This window comes from Alternaria incomplexa (assembly GCF_024043165.1).
Source record: "Alternaria incomplexa strain BMP 0042 chromosome Unknown scaffold_24, whole genome shotgun sequence".
NCBI classification, from domain to species: Eukaryota; Fungi; Ascomycota; class Dothideomycetes; order Pleosporales; family Pleosporaceae; genus Alternaria; species Alternaria incomplexa.
The window spans coordinates 3,403-22,525 of record NW_026249873.1 but is presented as its reverse complement, the minus strand read 5'-3'; the positions used below and the strand labels follow the sequence as shown (position 1 = coordinate 22,525).

The 19,123-nt window shown below is 52.3% G+C and overlaps 7 protein-coding genes across 7 annotated transcripts; 6 read left to right on the top strand and 1 right to left on the bottom strand.

Moving 5' to 3' along the window:
- Positions 1-616: 616 nt before the first annotated feature.
- On the top strand, positions 617-2,131 carry J4E90_010580 (uncharacterized protein; the record flags this gene model as incomplete). Its single annotated transcript, XM_051440092.1, has 1 exon — positions 617-2,131. One exon carries the CDS (start codon positions 617-619, stop codon positions 2,129-2,131), a length of 1,515 nt encoding a protein of 504 aa, XP_051285989.1.
- A 2,032-nt stretch (positions 2,132-4,163) lies between these two features.
- Positions 4,164-5,460, top strand: J4E90_010579 (uncharacterized protein; the record flags this gene model as incomplete). The annotated part of the gene is made up of 2 exons (XM_051440091.1): positions 4,164-4,214; positions 4,291-5,460. The coding sequence occupies 2 exons, from the start codon at positions 4,164-4,166 to the stop codon at positions 5,458-5,460; spliced, it is 1,221 nt and encodes a 406-aa protein (XP_051285988.1).
- Positions 5,461-7,575: 2,115 nt separating this feature from the next.
- On the top strand, positions 7,576-10,167 carry J4E90_010578 (uncharacterized protein; the record flags this gene model as incomplete). The annotated part of the gene is made up of 2 exons (XM_051440090.1): positions 7,576-7,634; positions 7,683-10,167. 2 exons carry the CDS (start codon positions 7,576-7,578, stop codon positions 10,165-10,167), a joined length of 2,544 nt encoding a protein of 847 aa, XP_051285987.1.
- A 99-nt stretch (positions 10,168-10,266) lies between these two features.
- J4E90_010577 (uncharacterized protein) lies at positions 10,267-10,880 on the bottom strand (the record flags this gene model as incomplete). Its single annotated transcript, XM_051440089.1, has 2 exons — positions 10,267-10,776; positions 10,827-10,880. The coding sequence occupies 2 exons, from the start codon at positions 10,878-10,880 to the stop codon at positions 10,267-10,269; spliced, it is 564 nt and encodes a 187-aa protein (XP_051285986.1).
- Positions 10,881-11,768: 888 nt separating this feature from the next.
- Positions 11,769-12,991, top strand: J4E90_010576 (uncharacterized protein; the record flags this gene model as incomplete). The annotated part of the gene is made up of 2 exons (XM_051440088.1): positions 11,769-11,912; positions 12,029-12,991. 2 exons carry the CDS (start codon positions 11,769-11,771, stop codon positions 12,989-12,991), a joined length of 1,107 nt encoding a protein of 368 aa, XP_051285985.1.
- Positions 12,992-13,356: 365 nt separating this feature from the next.
- On the top strand, positions 13,357-13,758 carry J4E90_010575 (uncharacterized protein; the record flags this gene model as incomplete). The annotated part of the gene is made up of 1 exon (XM_051440087.1): positions 13,357-13,758. The coding sequence occupies one exon, from the start codon at positions 13,357-13,359 to the stop codon at positions 13,756-13,758; it is 402 nt and encodes a 133-aa protein (XP_051285984.1).
- A 1,695-nt stretch (positions 13,759-15,453) lies between these two features.
- Positions 15,454-18,547, top strand: J4E90_010574 (uncharacterized protein; the record flags this gene model as incomplete). The annotated part of the gene is made up of 3 exons (XM_051440086.1): positions 15,454-17,923; positions 18,128-18,481; positions 18,528-18,547. The coding sequence occupies 3 exons, from the start codon at positions 15,454-15,456 to the stop codon at positions 18,545-18,547; spliced, it is 2,844 nt and encodes a 947-aa protein (XP_051285983.1).
- Positions 18,548-19,123: the final 576 nt, after the last annotated feature.

Here is a 19,123-nt window from a genome sequence, read left to right as displayed (position 1 = left end):
GGCACGCTGTAGGATCTTCCTGTGCAACCAGCTGTTTCCTAGAGGTGTGGTTCTACCATCAATAAGCTTTCGTTGTCACAATAGCATTTATAGAACATCATCGTCAATGCTGTGCGCGTAAGACGGATGGCCTCAAGTGTCTGCTGTGTAGAGAACGAGAAAAAGCATAGCCGGAAATTGGGGCGCGGCAACCTGTTGATGTCATCGTTCATTATCTCCGAAAACCGCTTAACTGCGTCAAAATCCTTCACATTTCCACTCACGTCGCGACCCTCCGACCACTCTGACCCATCAGCATTGGCTTATCTGTGTGAATGGAGTCATCGCAGTTCAACTCATGGGTTACAATTCAGAAACATACAGTTTCAAAGTCAGAGCTGACGTTGGACCGACCTCTATGATTCGATGACGCTGTGGATTTATGCGGACGCTCGGTTGGCGCCCTCCGCGGAATGACGAGCTCCGAACCCTTACCAACCATGGCCTCGGCCGAACCTATTTCATCATCCGCGCAGAAGTGTGGCTTGAATAGTCCTATGTATAACGCACCAAGCCGTGGGGAAAGGCTTGTTTCCACCTGTGCCTTCTCCCCATATCCCCAACCTACCCGTCAACCATGGAGAAGCTCGAGCGATTCTTGTCGCGGCCGACAGCGAAGCCATACAAGACCGGCGACATAGAAGCTTCCGAAGAAATACATCTCAACGATGAAGGGTTGCTTGAGTTCGGCCCCAATGATATCGAGAACCCCAAGAACTGGTCCACCGCAAGAAGATGGTACATCACCGTGGTGTCGGTCACCCTAGTTGTGAACGCCACATTCGCATCGTCCAGCCCTTCCGGCACGCTCGAGTCACTCTCGACAGACTTGCACGTCTCCACCGAAGCTGGGGGCCTGGTTATTACATTGTTTCTTCTTGGGTACTGCGCTGGTCCCTTGGTGTTCGCCCCGCTCTCAGAATTCTTTGGTCGCAGATACATTTTCTACGTTACCTTTACGCTCTACCTGGCCTTCAACTTCCTTTGCGCGTTCACGCCTAACTTCGGTGGGCTCCTGGTGGGACGGTTCTTGACGGGTACCTTTGCAAGTGCTCCTCTCTCCAATGCACCAGGTGTACTGGCAGACATCTGGGGACCACTGGAGCGTGGAAATGCAATGGCCGCCTTCTCCATGATGACTTTCATCGGTCCATCGCTCGGACCCGTTATATCAGGCTTTCTACAACTGAAGAAAGACTGGCGATGGTGCTTCTACGTCCTTCTCTGGCTGGGTGCCTTTACCGAGATACTGATGTTCACGATTCCGGAGACATTGCCCTCGATCGTGCTCCGCAACAAAGCCAAGCGCATACGCGCCCTTAAGATCCCTGGTTATGAACAGATCAAGGCACCAGTTGAAGTGACGGACAGGACGCTCGCAGGCATGTTCCATGTTGCCCTCACGCGACCATGGAAGATCCTCATCGACCCCATCTCCTTCGCCGTGGCCATTTACCTCGCGGTCGTATACGCCCTGCTGTACATGCTCTTCACCATCTACCCCATCGTCTTCCAACAACACCGCGGCTGGAACTCCGGCGTCGGCGAACTCCCACTCATAGGATCTGCCCTCGGTGCCGCCATCGGCGGCGCCATCATCTTCGCAAACACAGCCAGGGACAGAAAAAGAGCAGAAGCGGGCTACAAAGCCACACCCGAAGACCGTCTTCCTGTAGCCATGCTCGGCGGCGTCATGTTCCCCATCACCATGTTCTGGTTCGCGTGGTCGGCAGAGTACAATAGCGTTCACTGGGTCGTTCCCACGCTCGGCGGTGTCTTCCTCTCGACTTCCATCTTACTCATCTTCGTCGCGTATCTCAATTACCTCACAGACACATATCTCATGTACGCTGCGAGCGCGTTGGCAGCGAATACCGTTGTGCGCTCCGCCGCAGGAGCTGCTGCGCCGTTGTTCACACAGTATATGTTCGATGCTCTTGGCGTCGGTGGTGGTGGCTCGCTCATTGCTGGTATGGCTTGCGTGCTTGCGCCTATTCCGTTTGTGTTTTATAAGTATGGTGGCCCGATTAGGGAACGCTCGAAGTTTGCGCCTACGCCAGAGAAGGCGAATGAGGGGAATGCTGCGAAGTAGGAGGCTAGGAGTCATGCCAGAAAAGCGAGTTGATACATTTCATAGCTGCAAAATCCAACCAGGGTTTTAATGTAATGATTGCTTCCCCAGAACGAAACGGAACATACCGCATCTGGTTCTTTCGATACTGGCCCTCGTCATCTTTCATTCGTGATACAGTTAGCAAGGTCTGTAAGCATACCAGATAGAATTCTTGAAGAAAGCGATGTATGGTTCGCTAGCTGCGTGTCTGTCAACCGCCGACGAGGACGTCCGATGTTGGCATGCTTACATCAACGGCATCTACCGGAAGCGTTCTGTCGACCACCGCCGGGTGCTATGCTATGTCGGCTCCATTTCGCCCGGTGCTCAACGTTTGTGTCGGGCCGTGGGTTTGGACCGGGAGCGCATTGTGTGCTTGGTTGGTGGCATTAGAGGACGCTCACGGGAGAGCCCGTTATGAGATCCCCCAGAAGAACGCGACTCGAGTGCGCGTGCAGGCTTGTCGTCCTTCTTTGTTGTGGTGAGGCATCTTCAGTTCGGCGATCTTTTGACTGCGTTCGTTGCAGCTGACGTCTGGGTTTTGTTGCGACAATGGGCGGCGGCGTGTTGTTGGCTTTACGTAGCCTCGCAGTCGTCCATCTCCATCTACTGTACTAGAAGCAGACTGGACGGGTGCGCATCACGGTCAGACATACGGCGCGAGAGCTGCGTGCCTAAGGCTAGGGTTCTGGCACGAGGCCGACGGCGTTCACGTCCACAGCTGCTAGTCTTGTTTTCTTGTGTCGAGATGAGCTTTAGCTGAGGAGCACGCCCGTCATCTTTGCAAGTGCGACGCGCATTGCGCTGACGCGACCAAGCAGTGCTGAGCCTCTGAACACGACGACAGCATCGGTTGAGAAGGAACTTGCTATATTGCCAAACAGTCGTGGCATACCTAGCGTAGTAAGCAATCAATTGATTCAATGCCCGGATGGTGCCGGTAGGGAAGAGCCAGCGCCCAGTCAATGCGTGGATGTGGAACGCGGGGGATCTTTCCAGCGATCCTCCGTGATTGGTCGAGAACGCGTTCCCCTGATCTTACCTCGAACCCAAACACCGAAGTAAAACCACTACTTTGCCCGCCTTGAGCCTCGTTCTGTCAGCTTTGTGCTTACCGGTCGTTCTTTCGGAAAGTGAGTTTCTTGGTTGCGCATCATCGTGGTGGCGCGCACAAGGCTGACGACGTCCACGGGTGCGAAGACGCTGCAGCCTCGAGATGTGCGAGAATCTGCGCCTGCCAGATGGCAGCTTCAAGGACCAGTACGAACCAGTACCAAAGCGCAGTTTGCGTTGCAGGCACAGTCTACTTTCGGTGCTGTGCGAAGGTTACTGGAGGAACTGTTGTTGAACGATGGAGGGCTGACATCGGAGACGGCGGTATGTAAGATTACCTGGACATCCTGGATTAAGGCTTGAGGCTTGGGCGACAAACCAAGCAGACTAAGTCTCTCGACATAAGATGATAGAACTGCCTTTCTAAGGGCTCTTTTCCTTAAGTTCTTCTTCATCCGCTCGCTTCAAGAATTTGTCATCTCTCTATTTCGCCATACTCGCCCACCAACAGTCCTTACCATACCTCAGCCTCACCATCGGTTTCCAACGATGAAAAACCTATTGGTAGCGACCGTATTGACGGCCGCGACTGCTGCTACAGCCCAGAACGCCCCATTCGTGCAATGCCTCCAAACGGCCCTCAGCAACGATACCAGCACTTGGATGCTGCCGAACGACCCAATGTTCTTGCAGGGAGATGTACACCCCTACAATCTCAACTACAACATCGTTCCGGCCGCGATTTCATTCCCAAAGACCCAGGAGCAAGTATCGGAAGTCGTGAAGTGTGCGAACGCCGCAGGAGTTGCAGTACAGGCGCGCAGCGGCGGTCATAGCTATGCGAACTATGGTAAGCCTGAACCCAGAAGGACGAGTTGTGATTAAGAACTTGCTAACACGAACGTCGTATATAGCACTGGGAGGGTTCAATGGCTCATTGGTGGTGGATATGAAGAATATGGCATCTTTCTCGTACAATGAGGGTGACCACACGGTGACTTTTGGCCCGGTAAGTGACCTCCTCACACTACACCTGTAACGAACACCCTTTGTTGCACATGCGCTGACGTGCGCATCTTTCACAGGGAAACCTTCTCGGCAACATCTCCGAGAAGCTTCTACCTCTCAAGCGGGTTATGGCATACGGTGAAGTAGCCGTCATCGGCACGGGTGGCCACTTGACCATTGGAGGTCTCGGAACGCTCAGTCGCCAGCTGGGCGTGGGAGCCGATCAAATCGTGTCAGCGCAATGTGTGCTAGCAAACGGCACCGCCGTGACAGCTAGTGCAAGCACAAACCCCGACTTGTTCTTCGCCATCCGAGGCGCCGGTTTCTCTTTCGCTATTGTCACAGAGTTCACTATGAAGACTGCACCCGCGCCAACCGAGATCACCAAGTACGCTTACACCATCGCGGCCGACGACGCAAATGCCTTCGCAAGCATATTCCAAAGATGGCAGAAGTTTGGCACGCAGAAGAATCTCGACCGCCGGTTTTCCAGCACTATGACTCTCAGTCAGGGCTCGATGGTCATCAACGGCAACTTCTACGGCCCAAAGTCCGACTTCGATAAGCTGAACGCGCAGTCTATCCTTCCTGCTAATACCTCAACCGTCGTTGTGGACATCACCGTTGGCGAACTTCCGTTCCCAGGACTCGGCGACCCAGACCTGACAGCCAGCGGCAGCTTCCCCATCCCGTTCTATGCCAAGAGTGTCAAGACGCCAAGTCACAAACTGCTTTCGGACGAAGCCATCAAATCCATGTTCTCCTACATCAATGGCACCGAGAAGGGAGCGCCCGTGTGGCTCGTTATCTGGGATCTCGAAGGCGGCGCCATCGCCGATGTACCGCAGACCGCTACCGCATACTGGCACCGCGACGCGGCCTACTTCATGCAGAGTTATGTCGTCAATCTTGGGGGCCCCGTCACTGACGCGTCCAAGACGTTCTTGTCTGGCCTTAGCAGCTTAGTGCAGAAGGAGACGTGCGATAACGGCGCTTACCCAGGCTACGTCGACCCTGAGCTTGCGGACCCTCAGCAGGCCTACTGGGGCGGCAATGTGCAACGTCTACAGCAGATCAAGGCGGCGGTCGATCCTGATAATGTCTTCCGTAATCCTCAGAGTGTGCCGACTCAACACCAGGCTCAGCAGCGTCGTCAGGTTTTCGTAGGGTCAGCGGTACAGTCCTACGCAGGGCAATTTGGTCTGTTGGTTTCCTGCATTCTGTTGGCGGCAATCTTGTATCTTTGATCGTACCGAATTTAGGAAGTCATGTAGAAGACTTCGCATGTGGTAGTGGTAATGCAATGCAGATTAGCAAACTAGAAGACCCTGCCGTGACAGCTGTATTCTTTGAGATGATCCTCCAAAGACCCAAGTATATCGGATCAATCGTCCGGGTCAAACGATGACTGTGAACCTGCTGCGTTCGCGTGAAGTTGCATGCGGCGATGTGGGCGATTCGGGCGCTTCCAAGGTTGGGCAGGCACGTGCCAACGTCTCAACAACTCGCCTGACCAACAACGGATCCGTCGCAACCCTTCCTCATCACTTGGACAACGCCCCAATGCGACAACCGATGCCACCATCGCGACCAGCTCGCGCATTGATCTATGCTGCGACATGTCTTCGCGAACTGTCGCGAATTTGACTGCGATGAGTGCAACCTGCCTGATGCCGCCGCTGCTGTGCCACCAGGGTTGACGTGATTGAAAGAGACGCAGAAGGTACCTGAGAATATACTGGCTCATGGAGACGCGCACAAGCTGCCCAGACTGCGTAATGTATATCAGTCTCTCTTACTGCGCCTGTCGCTATCGCGAAGACAATAGGTACAGCTTAGAACGCCTGTAAGAGTTGTCGACGACTCCATAAGGGACAAACTTTTTCGCAGCGAACCAGTATACTTGCGACTCCAAATGTAGCCAAGAATAGTGTGCTCTACCACTTTGGCTCTAGGCTCGTCTTCCTGATCACTGGTGACATCTGGGCGTACACCTTTCTCTCGGCGATCTTGCTGCATTGGTTTGACGTCGGAAGCGCTACAACGGCCGGCGAGCAGCGAAAACATCTCGATGTCATGTCCGGATCATTGCCTACACTCCAAGTCATCAGAGGCGAGCGCAGGGTTGTCCTCAGGGTACCTGTTAACCTTCGCGTAGGTCGCGCGTAGCAAGTTTTCTGGATCTTAGGCGCCGTCGTTTGGGTCAGCTCCCTCCCCGGTACATACACGACTTTTTCCATCGAGCCAACCATTTGCTTCCGGATCTGAAATGGTCTCCAAGTAGTTTGACTCGCGTTTCGATTGATCTTCTTCCACTTCGCTCAGCGGGTAGACGACATGAAACACATCATTACATCGAACATCACGGACGAGAACCAGCCACTGGAGTTGAGTTTGGGGCTACTGGGACTAGCGGTTGGTGTGTCGAAGCATCAGATTCTGAATCACTCCCTCGGCGTGCTTAGCTATGCGAACGACGCGCAAGATTCCATGACCATCAGGAGGCTCTTGAGAGACGTCAATTCGGAGTATACCGACTATCTCGAGATCTCAACGAGCGCATGTCCAGGAACGGAGCTGGACGTCATCGCGGTCGCCGTCGTTGACGACACGTTACTCTCAAGTGTCGCATGGCTCATAAGGTGCAGCGAAAGAGGGTCACGACATTAGTTGGCGGTACTGCATGCCATGCAGCGGGAAGAAATGGTTGTGGTACAGCACGCCGTGGGCGATTACCACGAAGGTCGACTTGGGTATCACGGGTACGAAGAAGATGACAGTCACGACAGGAGATGATATAACTAAAGAGCCCTTGTCCGGGACGTTGCAGATCAGTATGAGCGACGTGCAAGCCGTCGAAGATGCTATCGCGCAGTCTGCGAGGGCAGCTACAATCCTTCGAAATATGCTGAGAGAAGCTACCACAACGTTCGCGAAGAGCGTAAAGTGGTAGCACGATAAAAGCAACGTCAATGCAGCCACAAGCATTGCTGCGAACCCAACTGAGCATCATTCAGGCTGTACCCTACAACGGAAATTGGAAAAGGTTCCCCGTACGATGACTACACGATACACAATACGAGATACGAAATACGATTCTTTGTGGGGTAAGCCGCCGTGCGGGGTACCTGGTCCTCTTAGTTTCAACAACGCTCCGACTGAACTGGCCAATGGACAGCAAATAACTGTCGAAGCTACATCGCGTCGGTTATATTTGCACCGAGAGTCACAATTTCATCGGCTATTCCTTCTCCACCTTCCGACCATTAGTTGTTATTGTACGGACGACCGCTGGCTATAATCATGGCCCGGCCGCATTGCCAACGAATGCCCTGTCAAGATCACCTCGCACGGAAGCACCGATGAATCTTCTTCAGCGTCTTGCGATTGTCACAATTCTTGTCAACCCGTTGACCACTGCGTAAGCCTCCAGCAATACATACAAAAGACCGTTGACTCACAATAATAGCTTTGTGAATTATGGCTTAATTGCACCCCAATCACACCTACAGCAATCTGCGCCCTCATCATCGGGCTTGAAGCCGTGGACGAATGAGACCCTGATCCTATCGCCAGCTAACCCACTAGTTACGCTCGACTACGGCACTGAAGTAGCCGGCTTCCCGTTCTTCCACATTTCAGCGATCTCTGGTACGGTAGAGATCGAAGTGAAGTACAGCGAAGAATACCGCGGCATCGAAGAGCCATTCTCAGATGGGCCTTGGACATTCTCGAATGGACTATCCAACTCTTTCCGAGTGGAAACTTTCAACGTCACGGAAACGGGATACATCGAGAGCTTCTTCGTTCAAGGAGGCCAGCGATGGCAGACCGCACGGTTGATCACAAATGGTTCCGTCACTATCGATCATCTAGGATTTCGCGCAACAAGCTCGAGCTTGGACGCTGAAATGCTACCAGGCCGCTTACAGACATCCGATAAGAGTTTGAATCGCGTCCTGGACCTCGGAGGTCGCGTCGCTCAAGTGGCATGCGTAGATGCCGGTAATGCGCCATCCACGTGGGAAATCACAAAGGAAGGAGCATATATTCGGGGCCAGACGAGTGCGCAGTCTTCTCTAGGAGTTGAAGCAGTCAACTACACGCTAGAATTCAACGTCAAGATCGCCCGAGGCGGCGCTGGCTGGAGAGTAGCAAGTGCAATGCCGCCACTTGGGCCTTACTTCGTGCTTACATCCGAATACCCTGAGCGGAACACGTTCGCAAACACAAACCGGACTCTTTTGCCTCCAAACACACTGGCATTCACGACTGGATGGAGTCTAGTAAACCAGAGCACACTATCCGTGCCAGAAGCCCAGTACCTTACTATCAACACAACCATCAAGGAGAACACGTGGTATCGCGTGCGCACCTCAATTGAGGAAACCGGATATCGGGTGAGCGTAAATGGAACCGAGATTGCGTTCGTACCTTTACCTCCACCTGCACCCCCCGGGAACTTTGGCACACCTTCTCGATACCAAGGCACATGGGGCTTCGGAGGCATGCAAGACCAGATCGCATATTACAAAGACGTAACCGTCACTGCTGGAAACGGTACTACCATATATCGCAATCCTCTAACGAGCGAAGATACCTTGGCCGAGTATCAGGTCGCACCTCTGGAACACTCAGTCTGCCTTGATGGCGCAAAACGGGATCGCTTAGTCTGGACAGGAGACTTCTACCACACTGTGCGTGTTGTCGCAGCTTCGTCTGCTCGATTTGACTACCTCTTGGGCACCATCATATACGCGCTGAGCTTTCAGCTTGACGATGGCCCGTACGCCAGCTTTACCCAAATCTCTACGAACCTTGGAGCCCGCCCCCAGTACAAGGAAGCAAATATCGCAAACTACGCTGGGTTGGTGGACTACCAAGACCTATTCTTGACGGGAATCGGCCAATACTTCCGCTACACTGGAGATCGCGACGGGCTGAGCCCTCACTGGGATCAGATCAAGAAACTTGCGATCGCGAGATTGGCCTTTATTGATCCCTCATCTGGTCTCATTGGGGGTTCTCCAGAGGTGCCATCGCCATTCAGCTTCCTGGGGCCAGCCAACGGTAGTGCAACGACCGGTCTCTTCGCTTACATGCTTGAGGAGATCGCGCCACTTGCACTTGCGATGGGAGACGAAGAGTCTTCGACACATTACATCCAAACGGCAGGGGAGTTGCGCGAGGCCCTCAATCGTGAGCTATGGAACGATCAGCTCGGAACATACTCACTCTCAACCACCGATCGAGGCAATTTCTCCTTGACCGGTATCGCCTGGGCAATCCTATCTGGTGCGGCCAACGACACCCAAGCAGCATCTTCCATTGCGAAGCTTGAGGAGCTTCGCTTCGCAGTAGGCTACAAGACCATCTCGAGTGACGTGGAGACAGACGACTACCAGCTTGCTCCCAATCCATCAGGCTTTCTGTTGGAAGCTCTATTCAAGTCAAGGCGCAACTTCGGAGTAGACAGCACACCTGCCATCAAGCATCTGCTCGACAACTTGTGGGGTAGCATGGTCAACAAGAACGAGTATTCCTCTGGCGCGAGCTGGGAATACGTAAAGCCCGATGGTTCTCCTGGCATCGATCTCTTCACTAGCTTAGCGCATCCGTGGGGTGCAGCTCCGACGTATGTACTGCCAGAGTACCTTCTTGGCGTCGCTCCAACCTCTCCCGGGTACGAAACGGTTCTTATCACTCCCATGATAGGGTTCTTGAACCATTCTGAAGTCAGTGGGACGGTGCCAACGCCCAATGGACCAATCAAGGTGGCGTGGACGTTGAGCGGCGCGAGCGTTGCCTTCACGGTTGTCATACCGACTGGCACGGCAGCTACACTACAGTTGCCAGCTGGCGCGACTGCGGTCGGCTGGAGCTTGCGCAATGCACAAATTGAGCTTTCTTGTGGAACGACGGAATTGGGAATAAATATGAAGGGCGACTCATAAATAGAAGGAGAGAGAGGAAATCATCCATCGTTGCCATCAAGTTCCAAGTATGCAATAACAGCCTCTTTCATCCGCGCGAAAGTTTGATAATATATACCTCTAGTTCTTCGGCTGTTTGTACTGACTTCGATCCGGCTCCTTGTTGCTGAACTGCCTGCGCTGGTAGTTGATCGCTCTCTCGTCGAACTGCCAATTCGTCCACATCTGTTTCTGTACTTTGTCCGTCGACTGCGGAAAATACTCAACTCTCATCTCTTCCCCATCTTCCTCGACAACGCGCGCGACGAAGACCAGATCTTCTTCCTTCGAGAATTCGTTGAGGAAAACAAAGTACTGGTCGTTCACGGGCGTGTCAATCCTGAACTTCTTCTCATCCGTGTCTTCGGCGCGTGGCATCGCTTGCAACCACTTTGCGCAATCTTCGGGCATCTTGCCGAGCCAGGGCGAGACGAAGGAGGATGGGACAGGCGGCTCGGTGCCGCCGTTGGGAGAGGGCTTGTGAACTTCCTGGCATGCGGGTAGGTCGTCATAAGAACCGGTCGCGACCCAGAAGTCCCAGTCCACACCACCGTCGCCATGGTAGGCGCGCTCAAGGACGGAGTTGAGATACTGTAGTTGTTAGTGTTGCGCACGTGTTCGAGAGGTTCGTTGTTGCTGACCTCGTTAGTGATGCTCTTGTCGAGGACGAAGAGCGCGTAGGGAGGGTCAGACATAGTCCTTGTGCAAGGTTGTGGCTAGGGTTTGAGAGTGAGAAAGCTAATAAGTCTGCGGAGTTATTGTTGCGACGAAATCGCGGCCTTAATGGTCTTACTCGTCACTGACGTCACTTGTGTTCGCAGGTGCATGCAGTGAGGCGGAGCGAATGCCTACGCGAGGCCCCCCGCTGCGCAGCTGCGCCGCACCTTATTCTTGACCTGCAGCTGCACCGTAAGCTAAGACGAGGATCTCGGAAGTCCGAAACGTTCAACGCGGCGAATCACGACTGCATCGCTAGCATGGTTGTGGGGGTATCGCAATCTTTTTCGAGGTACATGTACTCAGCCTTGTCGCACATTGTTGGCGGCAACGTAGACAGACCCACGATCACTCGTACACGCTGACTATGCCTACCATCGCCCGGCTCCTAGCCCCCCGACGATCCACCTTTCCAGATATTATAGTTACCTACACATGTGGCCGTGTTGCTCGAAGTGGTCAGGCGTTCTTCCCACTCAAGACATGCCGGGGCTGTTTGACCTGTCAGAGTTTGACTTTCAAGTCTACGCTGATGGACGCCTGGGTACTATGTTGAGAATGAGCACCATGAGAGTATGGTGTCTTGTGGGAACGTGTTATGCAGCCCCCAAAATACAGCCGCTAGGATCGAAGTCCATGACCATGAGGGTAGAATGCGCTGAGGTAGACCTAGTCTCGCACTGGTATAAAAGAGGTTGGAACATCCTACTCATGTTTCTTCAATACCAGCACATTTCTCCAGCTTCATAGCTCTCTCCGTTATAAATATTCTTCTTTCTCGCATCTCGAACGCAGTTTGCGCTCTTGACTTCCTCCAGAGCTTTCCAATACCTTACTCGTCAAACAAGTCCGTTCCGTTGCCCAACATGCATTACATCGTGGCCATCTCTCTGCTGCTCCAGGCTTCGATGGGCTTGGAGCAGGGCAACAACATGCCCGACATAGTAGCACCCGGAAGGGCAGACAGAATGTTTGTGAAGCGCGCTGGGACAGATTTCGGCAAACAGACCGTAAATTGTAAGGGTGGAGAGGGTGCTTGCAACAATGCTTGTTACTACATCAATTGCGTGGTTAGTGTTTGCCATCTCACTCTCTTTAAACTCGAACTGATTTGTGTCTGCGATAGGCCCCAGCCGCCGGTATCCAAAATCCAAGCAGAATCGTGTACGTCGGGCCCACCAAAGGCAACGAGTTAGAGAAAGCACACAATCGACAGGCATCTGGGTGCTCTGCTGGAGGCTATAGCCCTTGTAGCGAGTTCCCATTCAGCCAGAAGTGGAGCCTCAAGACAGCAGGTCAGGGTGAATACGATTGTGATGAATGGCCACCTGCAATGTCTCAGCAGTTACCATTCGACGATCCGAACCGACTGGCACCAAACAGTCTACGCTGCATGGTAGCTGACGAGAATCAAGACATCGGTCGCAAGCTGGGTCGCATTGTAACAAGCAACGGTATGGTCCGCGACGACTTCTTCGACGTGGACTTTGACATCACTGGTGCTGATCAGACTAAACTCAAGTTTTGTCAGCCAAACCCAAACCCGAGGGGTGTCTGCGGTTCCGACGGCATGCAATTCGAGCTCTCGGAGAAGACGTGGGCATCCGGCAAGCTTAGCAGTTACTACAACCGCAATGGCGACGACAACAAGTATAAATTGACTGACACTGCCTACGCGGAGCTTTACCAATGCGGCGTCGAATTCACGCGCGACGGCGATGCGACGATCAAGGACATCAAGCTCAGTGACTGGGAGAACAAGGAATTTACGCCAGCTCAGTGCAACTTGGCCAACAACGGCGACACGTGCGACCTGCAGGGCCTTCCCAACGATCTGCAGGTAAAGCGCACCGGCAACTTTGGTACCAAGCTGGAGTTTGAGTACGCACCGGGACAAAACGGCGCAAACGTCAACTTCTTCGATTGGGACTCGGATATGAAGGGCAACGGTCGTGGTCCATGGACCGACCCCGAATCGGACCCGAATCGGCAACCCACGCGCTTCTGCAAGGTCGTCGATGGGAGTGCGCCGAATACGCAGAGCTTTAATTGCTGGTTTCCTTGCTACAAGAACGCGAATGGCCAGTAGATGACACACGGCGGCATTCGGCGAGAGGGTTGATAGTCCTTGGGCGGGATTTGCATCGCAGTAAAGGCGTTTCGGAGTGTCGTTTAGTATCGCATTTGGCGACAGAGTATATCTGGACAATCGTTTTGCAATGTATAGACTATATGAGGAAGCGCGCATCCAAGTTCGTGACAGTGCCCAGGTGAATGCTGACGCGCTAGCGCGACGTCATTATCGGCTTCCCCGCGGCGAAACGCACTGCCTCTTGACACTCCCACACCCACACCCACACCCACACGAGAAGATTGCGCCTCAACACCATACTGCTATACCTTTGTCGATGCTTACCATGCGCCCTAGCATGGACGAGTCGCACGCTGCGACGCATGGCTAAGAAGCGCATCCACAAAACCATCGAGCTTCGTACGGTCCACAGCCTCTATCGTCGGGCCTCCATCTACCTCTATGCGCGCGCGCAGGCAGCAAAAGCGCTCAGGCTGCGCTACTCTCACAATGTGAAGGACCTGGAGGAGCGTATGAACAGGCGCAAGACGCTCGACGAGCGCGTCGCACATATGGTCAACCTACGCGACGCGAGTAGTACATCGAGAGCGGGCAAGACAACAGCGGCGACCGAGCGCATGAGTGAGGGACAACATACAAACTTTCAAGACGATACGGAGGAGTTGAGGGCAGCGTTCGAGCTTGCATGCGTCGACATGCGTCGAAGGGCCACTGGAGCGCGGCGCATACAGGCAGAGCAGAGGCTGCCCTCGACTAGAAGATAGGCCTGGCGTTATTGGAACGTCTGGAGATCCACTCGCATGGCGTCGCGACGGCCTTCCGGGACCTCGACAGCTTCTACTGCCTGTGCCGCTACCTGCATCTCCGCCATCTTTGCAACTCTCTCGTATCCCGACCGAAGACTTCCTAAGGCTCGTAGCATATACCGCTAAAGACTCCTACCTCTAAGCGACTGCACGGAATTCCACTGCGATTCTAAATTAGCGCAGATTCCGCTCCCTGTCAGTCGCGTTAGCGCGGGTTCCACACCCCTGTTCTCGCATCTCTTTCCCCCCCTGCTGCAATCTACCTTCTACCCTGTTCTCGCCTCTCTTTTCCCCCCCCTGCTGCAATCTACCTTCTACCCTGTTCTCGCCTCTTCTACCTTCCCTACCGCCTCTCTACCGCCTCTCTACCGCCTTACTACGCGCTACAACGCTCTCTACGCCCTCTACGCCCTCTCCTACAATATTAACGCCTATTACCTACCTCCACAAATATAGTTACCTCTTTTGTACTACTTGCAAGAGCGTTATTGTATTTCAAAGGCTTAACGCCCATCTTGCCTACACTCGTCACATTCACGCGCGCCTACGCAAGCCTACTGTTGCAGCGTTCAGGGTCGAAAAGAAGCGATATGCATCGCCTTGCAAGAGATAGATACGAACAGGTGGTTGCAGCTACTCAACAGCCAAATAACCTTGTCGCGGCTTTGTAGATCCCTGAAAGAGGTGTTTACCTTAGAAGCATACCACATAATAGAGGACAAGTTGGCTGGCTCTGCGATCGCGTCCACCATGGTTGTGCCCCAAGGACCTCCCAGAGACTGCATCTAACATGCGGGCCGCGCGCGTTTAACAGGCAAGGCGTGCTTGTCTCCATAAGTAGCATTTCCTTAATCTGCCGCTACGTATAAAGATAAATTCGTCGCTAGTACAGCGTTGGGTTGTGCATAAGGGTGGCGGTATATCTGTGCTGTGCATAGCGTTTGGGTAATTGTAAGAAGGCTTATTACAACCTTTGTAAAAGAAAGGCCCATGATGTATTTCGTATAGAAGGGGGCTAGGTAGGTGCTGAGGGCCTCTTGCTAGGAAGCCTTTTGTTTCGATGTAGGTAGAGCAATCCTAGGCTTAACAGCTCTTAAGAAGAAGATAGAATGAAGAGATAGCGTGAAGTGATAGATCGATAAGATCAAACCCACAAGAAAATCGTAAGAACACTGTAAGACGGAGTAGAGAAGAGAGATTAGGTATGCTTTTATATAGACCGCAGGTAGCCCTCTCTTGCTAAGCCGCGAGAAGAGTTGCATTGCATCTCTGTAGTGTCTCGTCTATATGCTTGCAACAATTGGACAGAAACTAGAAACCCGCGCCGCTGAATTTGGTTTGTCTCAGTGTGCTCTAATGGTTCATAAGTAATCGGTACAATGTTGCCCTGATCAATGAACTACAATGCGCAGACAGTAAGGTATGTCTTCCAGTTCTACTGTCGCGTTATGTCTCGTTCTAACAATGTCCTAGGCGATGATTGTGATTTTAGAGTCCTCACGACAACAGGACCAGAAGGGGTTTGACCCATTTTGTTACGCCGCAGCTTCTCACAATGTGCCCTTCATCAAGAGCCCTGCGTTGGAAAATTTGGGAGGGATTTTTGAGCCGTCGGAAAGAGACGTGGTCACTGTCCTTGTCCTCCGTACAGCGATGCAGCACGGCGCAATATCTGGTGACGAAGCCTCCGCCTTCCTACTACATACTGCTGCACTTCAGTACTTCCCGCTTGCAAACCGGAGGCCGTCAACTACCACAGAAAACACTGCTCAAAGCCTCATTTGTTCATTCGCACGAACTGCAGCTTCCCTACTCCGTAATGAGGAACTGTCTGAGCAGCTCGATGTCCTGAATCTCCCAGTCAATCTTGCAGATCTCCTCGATGGGTTCTTGCTTGCTGCTCTAACCCACGATGCCTGCCTTCGCAATACGCTACTAGCCAACAAAGCTGTCAAGAAGAAATACGACAGCCTGCGTGATACATTCGTTGAGGCCTCCAAGAATGGTTTTGATGGAATACTCCCTATGAGTATAACCACCGATTATCAGGTTTCCAAAGACTCGGCCCGGTATCGCTACTCAGTTCCTAGCAACGGCCAGACTGTTCTCCCTTTCAAGAATGCTGTCTTCGATAAGCACCTTGCTCCCGTCGGCCTGAAGCTGGATGAAAGATTCTCAAACGGGGCAACACATAACAATGCCAAAGTCTTCCAAGAGCTATCGCATTGGCACAATCACAGAAACACGCTTGCACTGAAGACGGCGGCACAGAAGCTCGGTTATTTTGGTCGCCGTCGGAATGATTTGTATATGGCTGAAATGCATGCGTATGCAGCCAGCCTTACCAATGCAGCTGGGAAAGTCTTGGAGCCTGAAACTATCGTTGTGAACCAGAGACTACAGCCATCCAAAACACAAAAGGCTCTTGTACTGGATGCACCCGGCCGTTCGAACCAGCTCGAGAAAGGTGGCAAAAAAATGAGCAAGCCGATAAAGAAGAGTGGGAAGACTATGGCTCTTGAGGCGGCAGCCGCTATCAAGGCAGCAAAGACTCAATCCAAAGGAAACATCGACGCTGCTCACTGGAAAGTGAAGTGTAAGGAGCTCGGTTGTCAATCTAATCTGCAACTTCGGTACCTCACAGCCCGGGATTACTCCATGAGATTACGTCATGACAGTTTGATCAAGCCAGAAGTGGAGCTATACACAATAGACTGCCTACTTCGGATCTGGATGGAACGTCATAAAAGCACAGCTGTAGAAGCTGGTAGAAGCTTTGCAGCTTTAATCTGGAACACACTTCTGGAGTTGCTAAAGACGAGGTCAGGAATGACACCAGAGATCTTGGCTTCCCTAGAAGTGATCTTGAAGGTCTTGAAACTCCCTGCGCTCAAATACGAGGCGGAGGCTACCAGCCGGCCACTCGAGTTCACTTGCGCATTCAACGAGGCAAAGATCTCGAGCGCTGCTGTGTCTGCCTCCATCAACCGCAACAAATTATCCATCCCAGACGGCGCAAAGATGTTCCAGTTGGAGCATTGTGGACCGTATCCTGAGAGGGAAATTGGCTCAGCTATAGACGAACGTGTTCCGTTCCGTCCCGATGCATGGCAGCGCAAGGTTCTTGATGCGATTGATGAAAACCATTCTTTGTTCGTTGTTGCACCAACTAGTGCTGGCAAGACGTTCATCTCCTTCTATGCGATGAAGCAAGTCCTCACGAATGATGAAGATGGAGTCATCGTCTACGTTGCACCGACCAAAGCTCTTGTCAATCAAATTGCCGCTGAAATCCAAGCACGTTTTTCCAAGTCCTTCAAACGGCTGGGGAGATCGGTCTGGGCCATCCACACACGGGACTATCGAATCAACAACGCTACTGGATGTCAGATCTTGGTGACCGTGCCCCACATCCTCCAGATTATGTTGCTAGCTCTCTTCAATGCTGAGAAGGAAAACTCTTGGAGTTGCCGGATCAAGCGGATAATATTCGACGAAATCCATTGCATTGGTCAAGCAGAAGATGGAGTGGTCTGGGAACAGTTGCTGTTGCAGTCACCTTGTCCTATCATAGCCCTCTCTACAACTGTTAGAAATCCGGAGGAGTTCAGTACCTGGCTTGGGTCAACTCAAGAAGCAAATGGGAACAAACTTGTCACAATTGAGCACCACCACCGATACTCGGACTTACGGAAATTCATCTACGTTCCTCCAAAGAAGTTTTGCTTCACAGGTCTACCGGAAAGCCCTCCTATCCATACACCAGGCCTAGACGGAATGGAAGCCTTTTGTTTCGTCCATCCTGTCTCGAGTTTGAATAAAAAATCTCGAGGAATGCCGAAAGATCTCCATCTGGAGGCTCGGGATTGTCTTTGGCTCTGGCAAACGATGAAAAAGCACGCAACAAAGGAGTATGTTGTTCCACTCAACCTCAGCCCGGACGCACTTCCGGATATAATTAAAAAGATCCACATCTTCGAATGGGAGAAAAAGCTCAAGGCTACGCTGCTGGAATGGATGAACTGTGGAGGCTCGCCATTTGAGAAAGTTCAGCAGGATCTGAGCAAAACGCTGGTCAAGCCCGCGCCCCGCTACCTTCTCAGCACGAAACACAATTTTGGTGGTAAATTTGAAGCCAGGAATTTCAATGCAGAGAGCCTTTCTTCGATCATTCTTCCAGCGCTTGCCGATCTGCATGCTAAGAACGCTCTTCCAGCGATTGTTTTCAACTACGATCGTAGTCAGTGTGAAACGCTAATGAAAGATGTAATGAAAGAACTGGAGATGAACGAGTGAGCTTGGAAAGACACGAGTAATTCGTGGAAAGAGAAACTTGCGGCATTCGAAAGGTTCAAGAAAGACCAAGAAGTGATCAAGGCCAAGTCCAAGGATCGAAAGAGCACAGCCAGAATGAAAGCTAAGGGTAGAGGCGACAACAAGAGAGAGAAGGACGATGAAGAGAGAGTGTCGAGATTGGACCGTGAACGCGAAGCCGCGTCTACAGAGCATACCAAGTGGGATGGTTTCAATCCTCGTGCCCCGATCAATGGCTTCCACTTCGCCAACATGCATAAACTGCTGCAATCGGAGCTCAACGTATACAAGCAGCAACTTCGCGATCGAGGCGTCGCAGAATGGCTTCTCAGTGCTTTGAGCCGAGGCATCGGCGTCCACCATGCAGGTATGAATCGGAAATATCGTCAAGTGGTGGAGATACTTTTCCGTAGAGGCTACCTGCAAGTTGTAATTGCTACAGGCACTCTTGCGCTGGGCATCAATATGCCCTGTAAGACTGTAGTTTTCGCTGGAGACTCTGTCTTCCTTACCGCGCTCAACTTCCGCCAGTGTGCTGGTCGAGCTGGTCGAAGAGGGTTTGACCTACTTGGGAATATCCTGTTTCTTGGAATCCCTGTTAAAAGAGTGTTCCGTCTGATGAGCTCAAGACTTCCAGATCTGAACGGACATTTTCCTATCACAACATCGCTGGTCTTGCGGCTAGCCACTTTGCTCCATGGCTCAAGCAACTCCGACTTCGCAATTCGTACAATCAACTCTATTCTTTCCCAGCCTCGACTCTACCTTGGCTCCCCCAAATCCAAAATGGCTGTCTTACACCATCTTCGCTTCTCAATCGAGTATCTTCGACGCCAGTCCTTGCTGGATCTTCATGGTTCGCCAATCAACTTTGCTGGGTGTGTCACTCACTTATACTACATCGAGAACTCCGCCTGGGCCTTTCACGTACTCCTCAGTTCTGGCTACTTCCATGATCTCTGTCAAGGCATTGATTCCAATCCCCAACACGTTTGTTCAACACTTATGC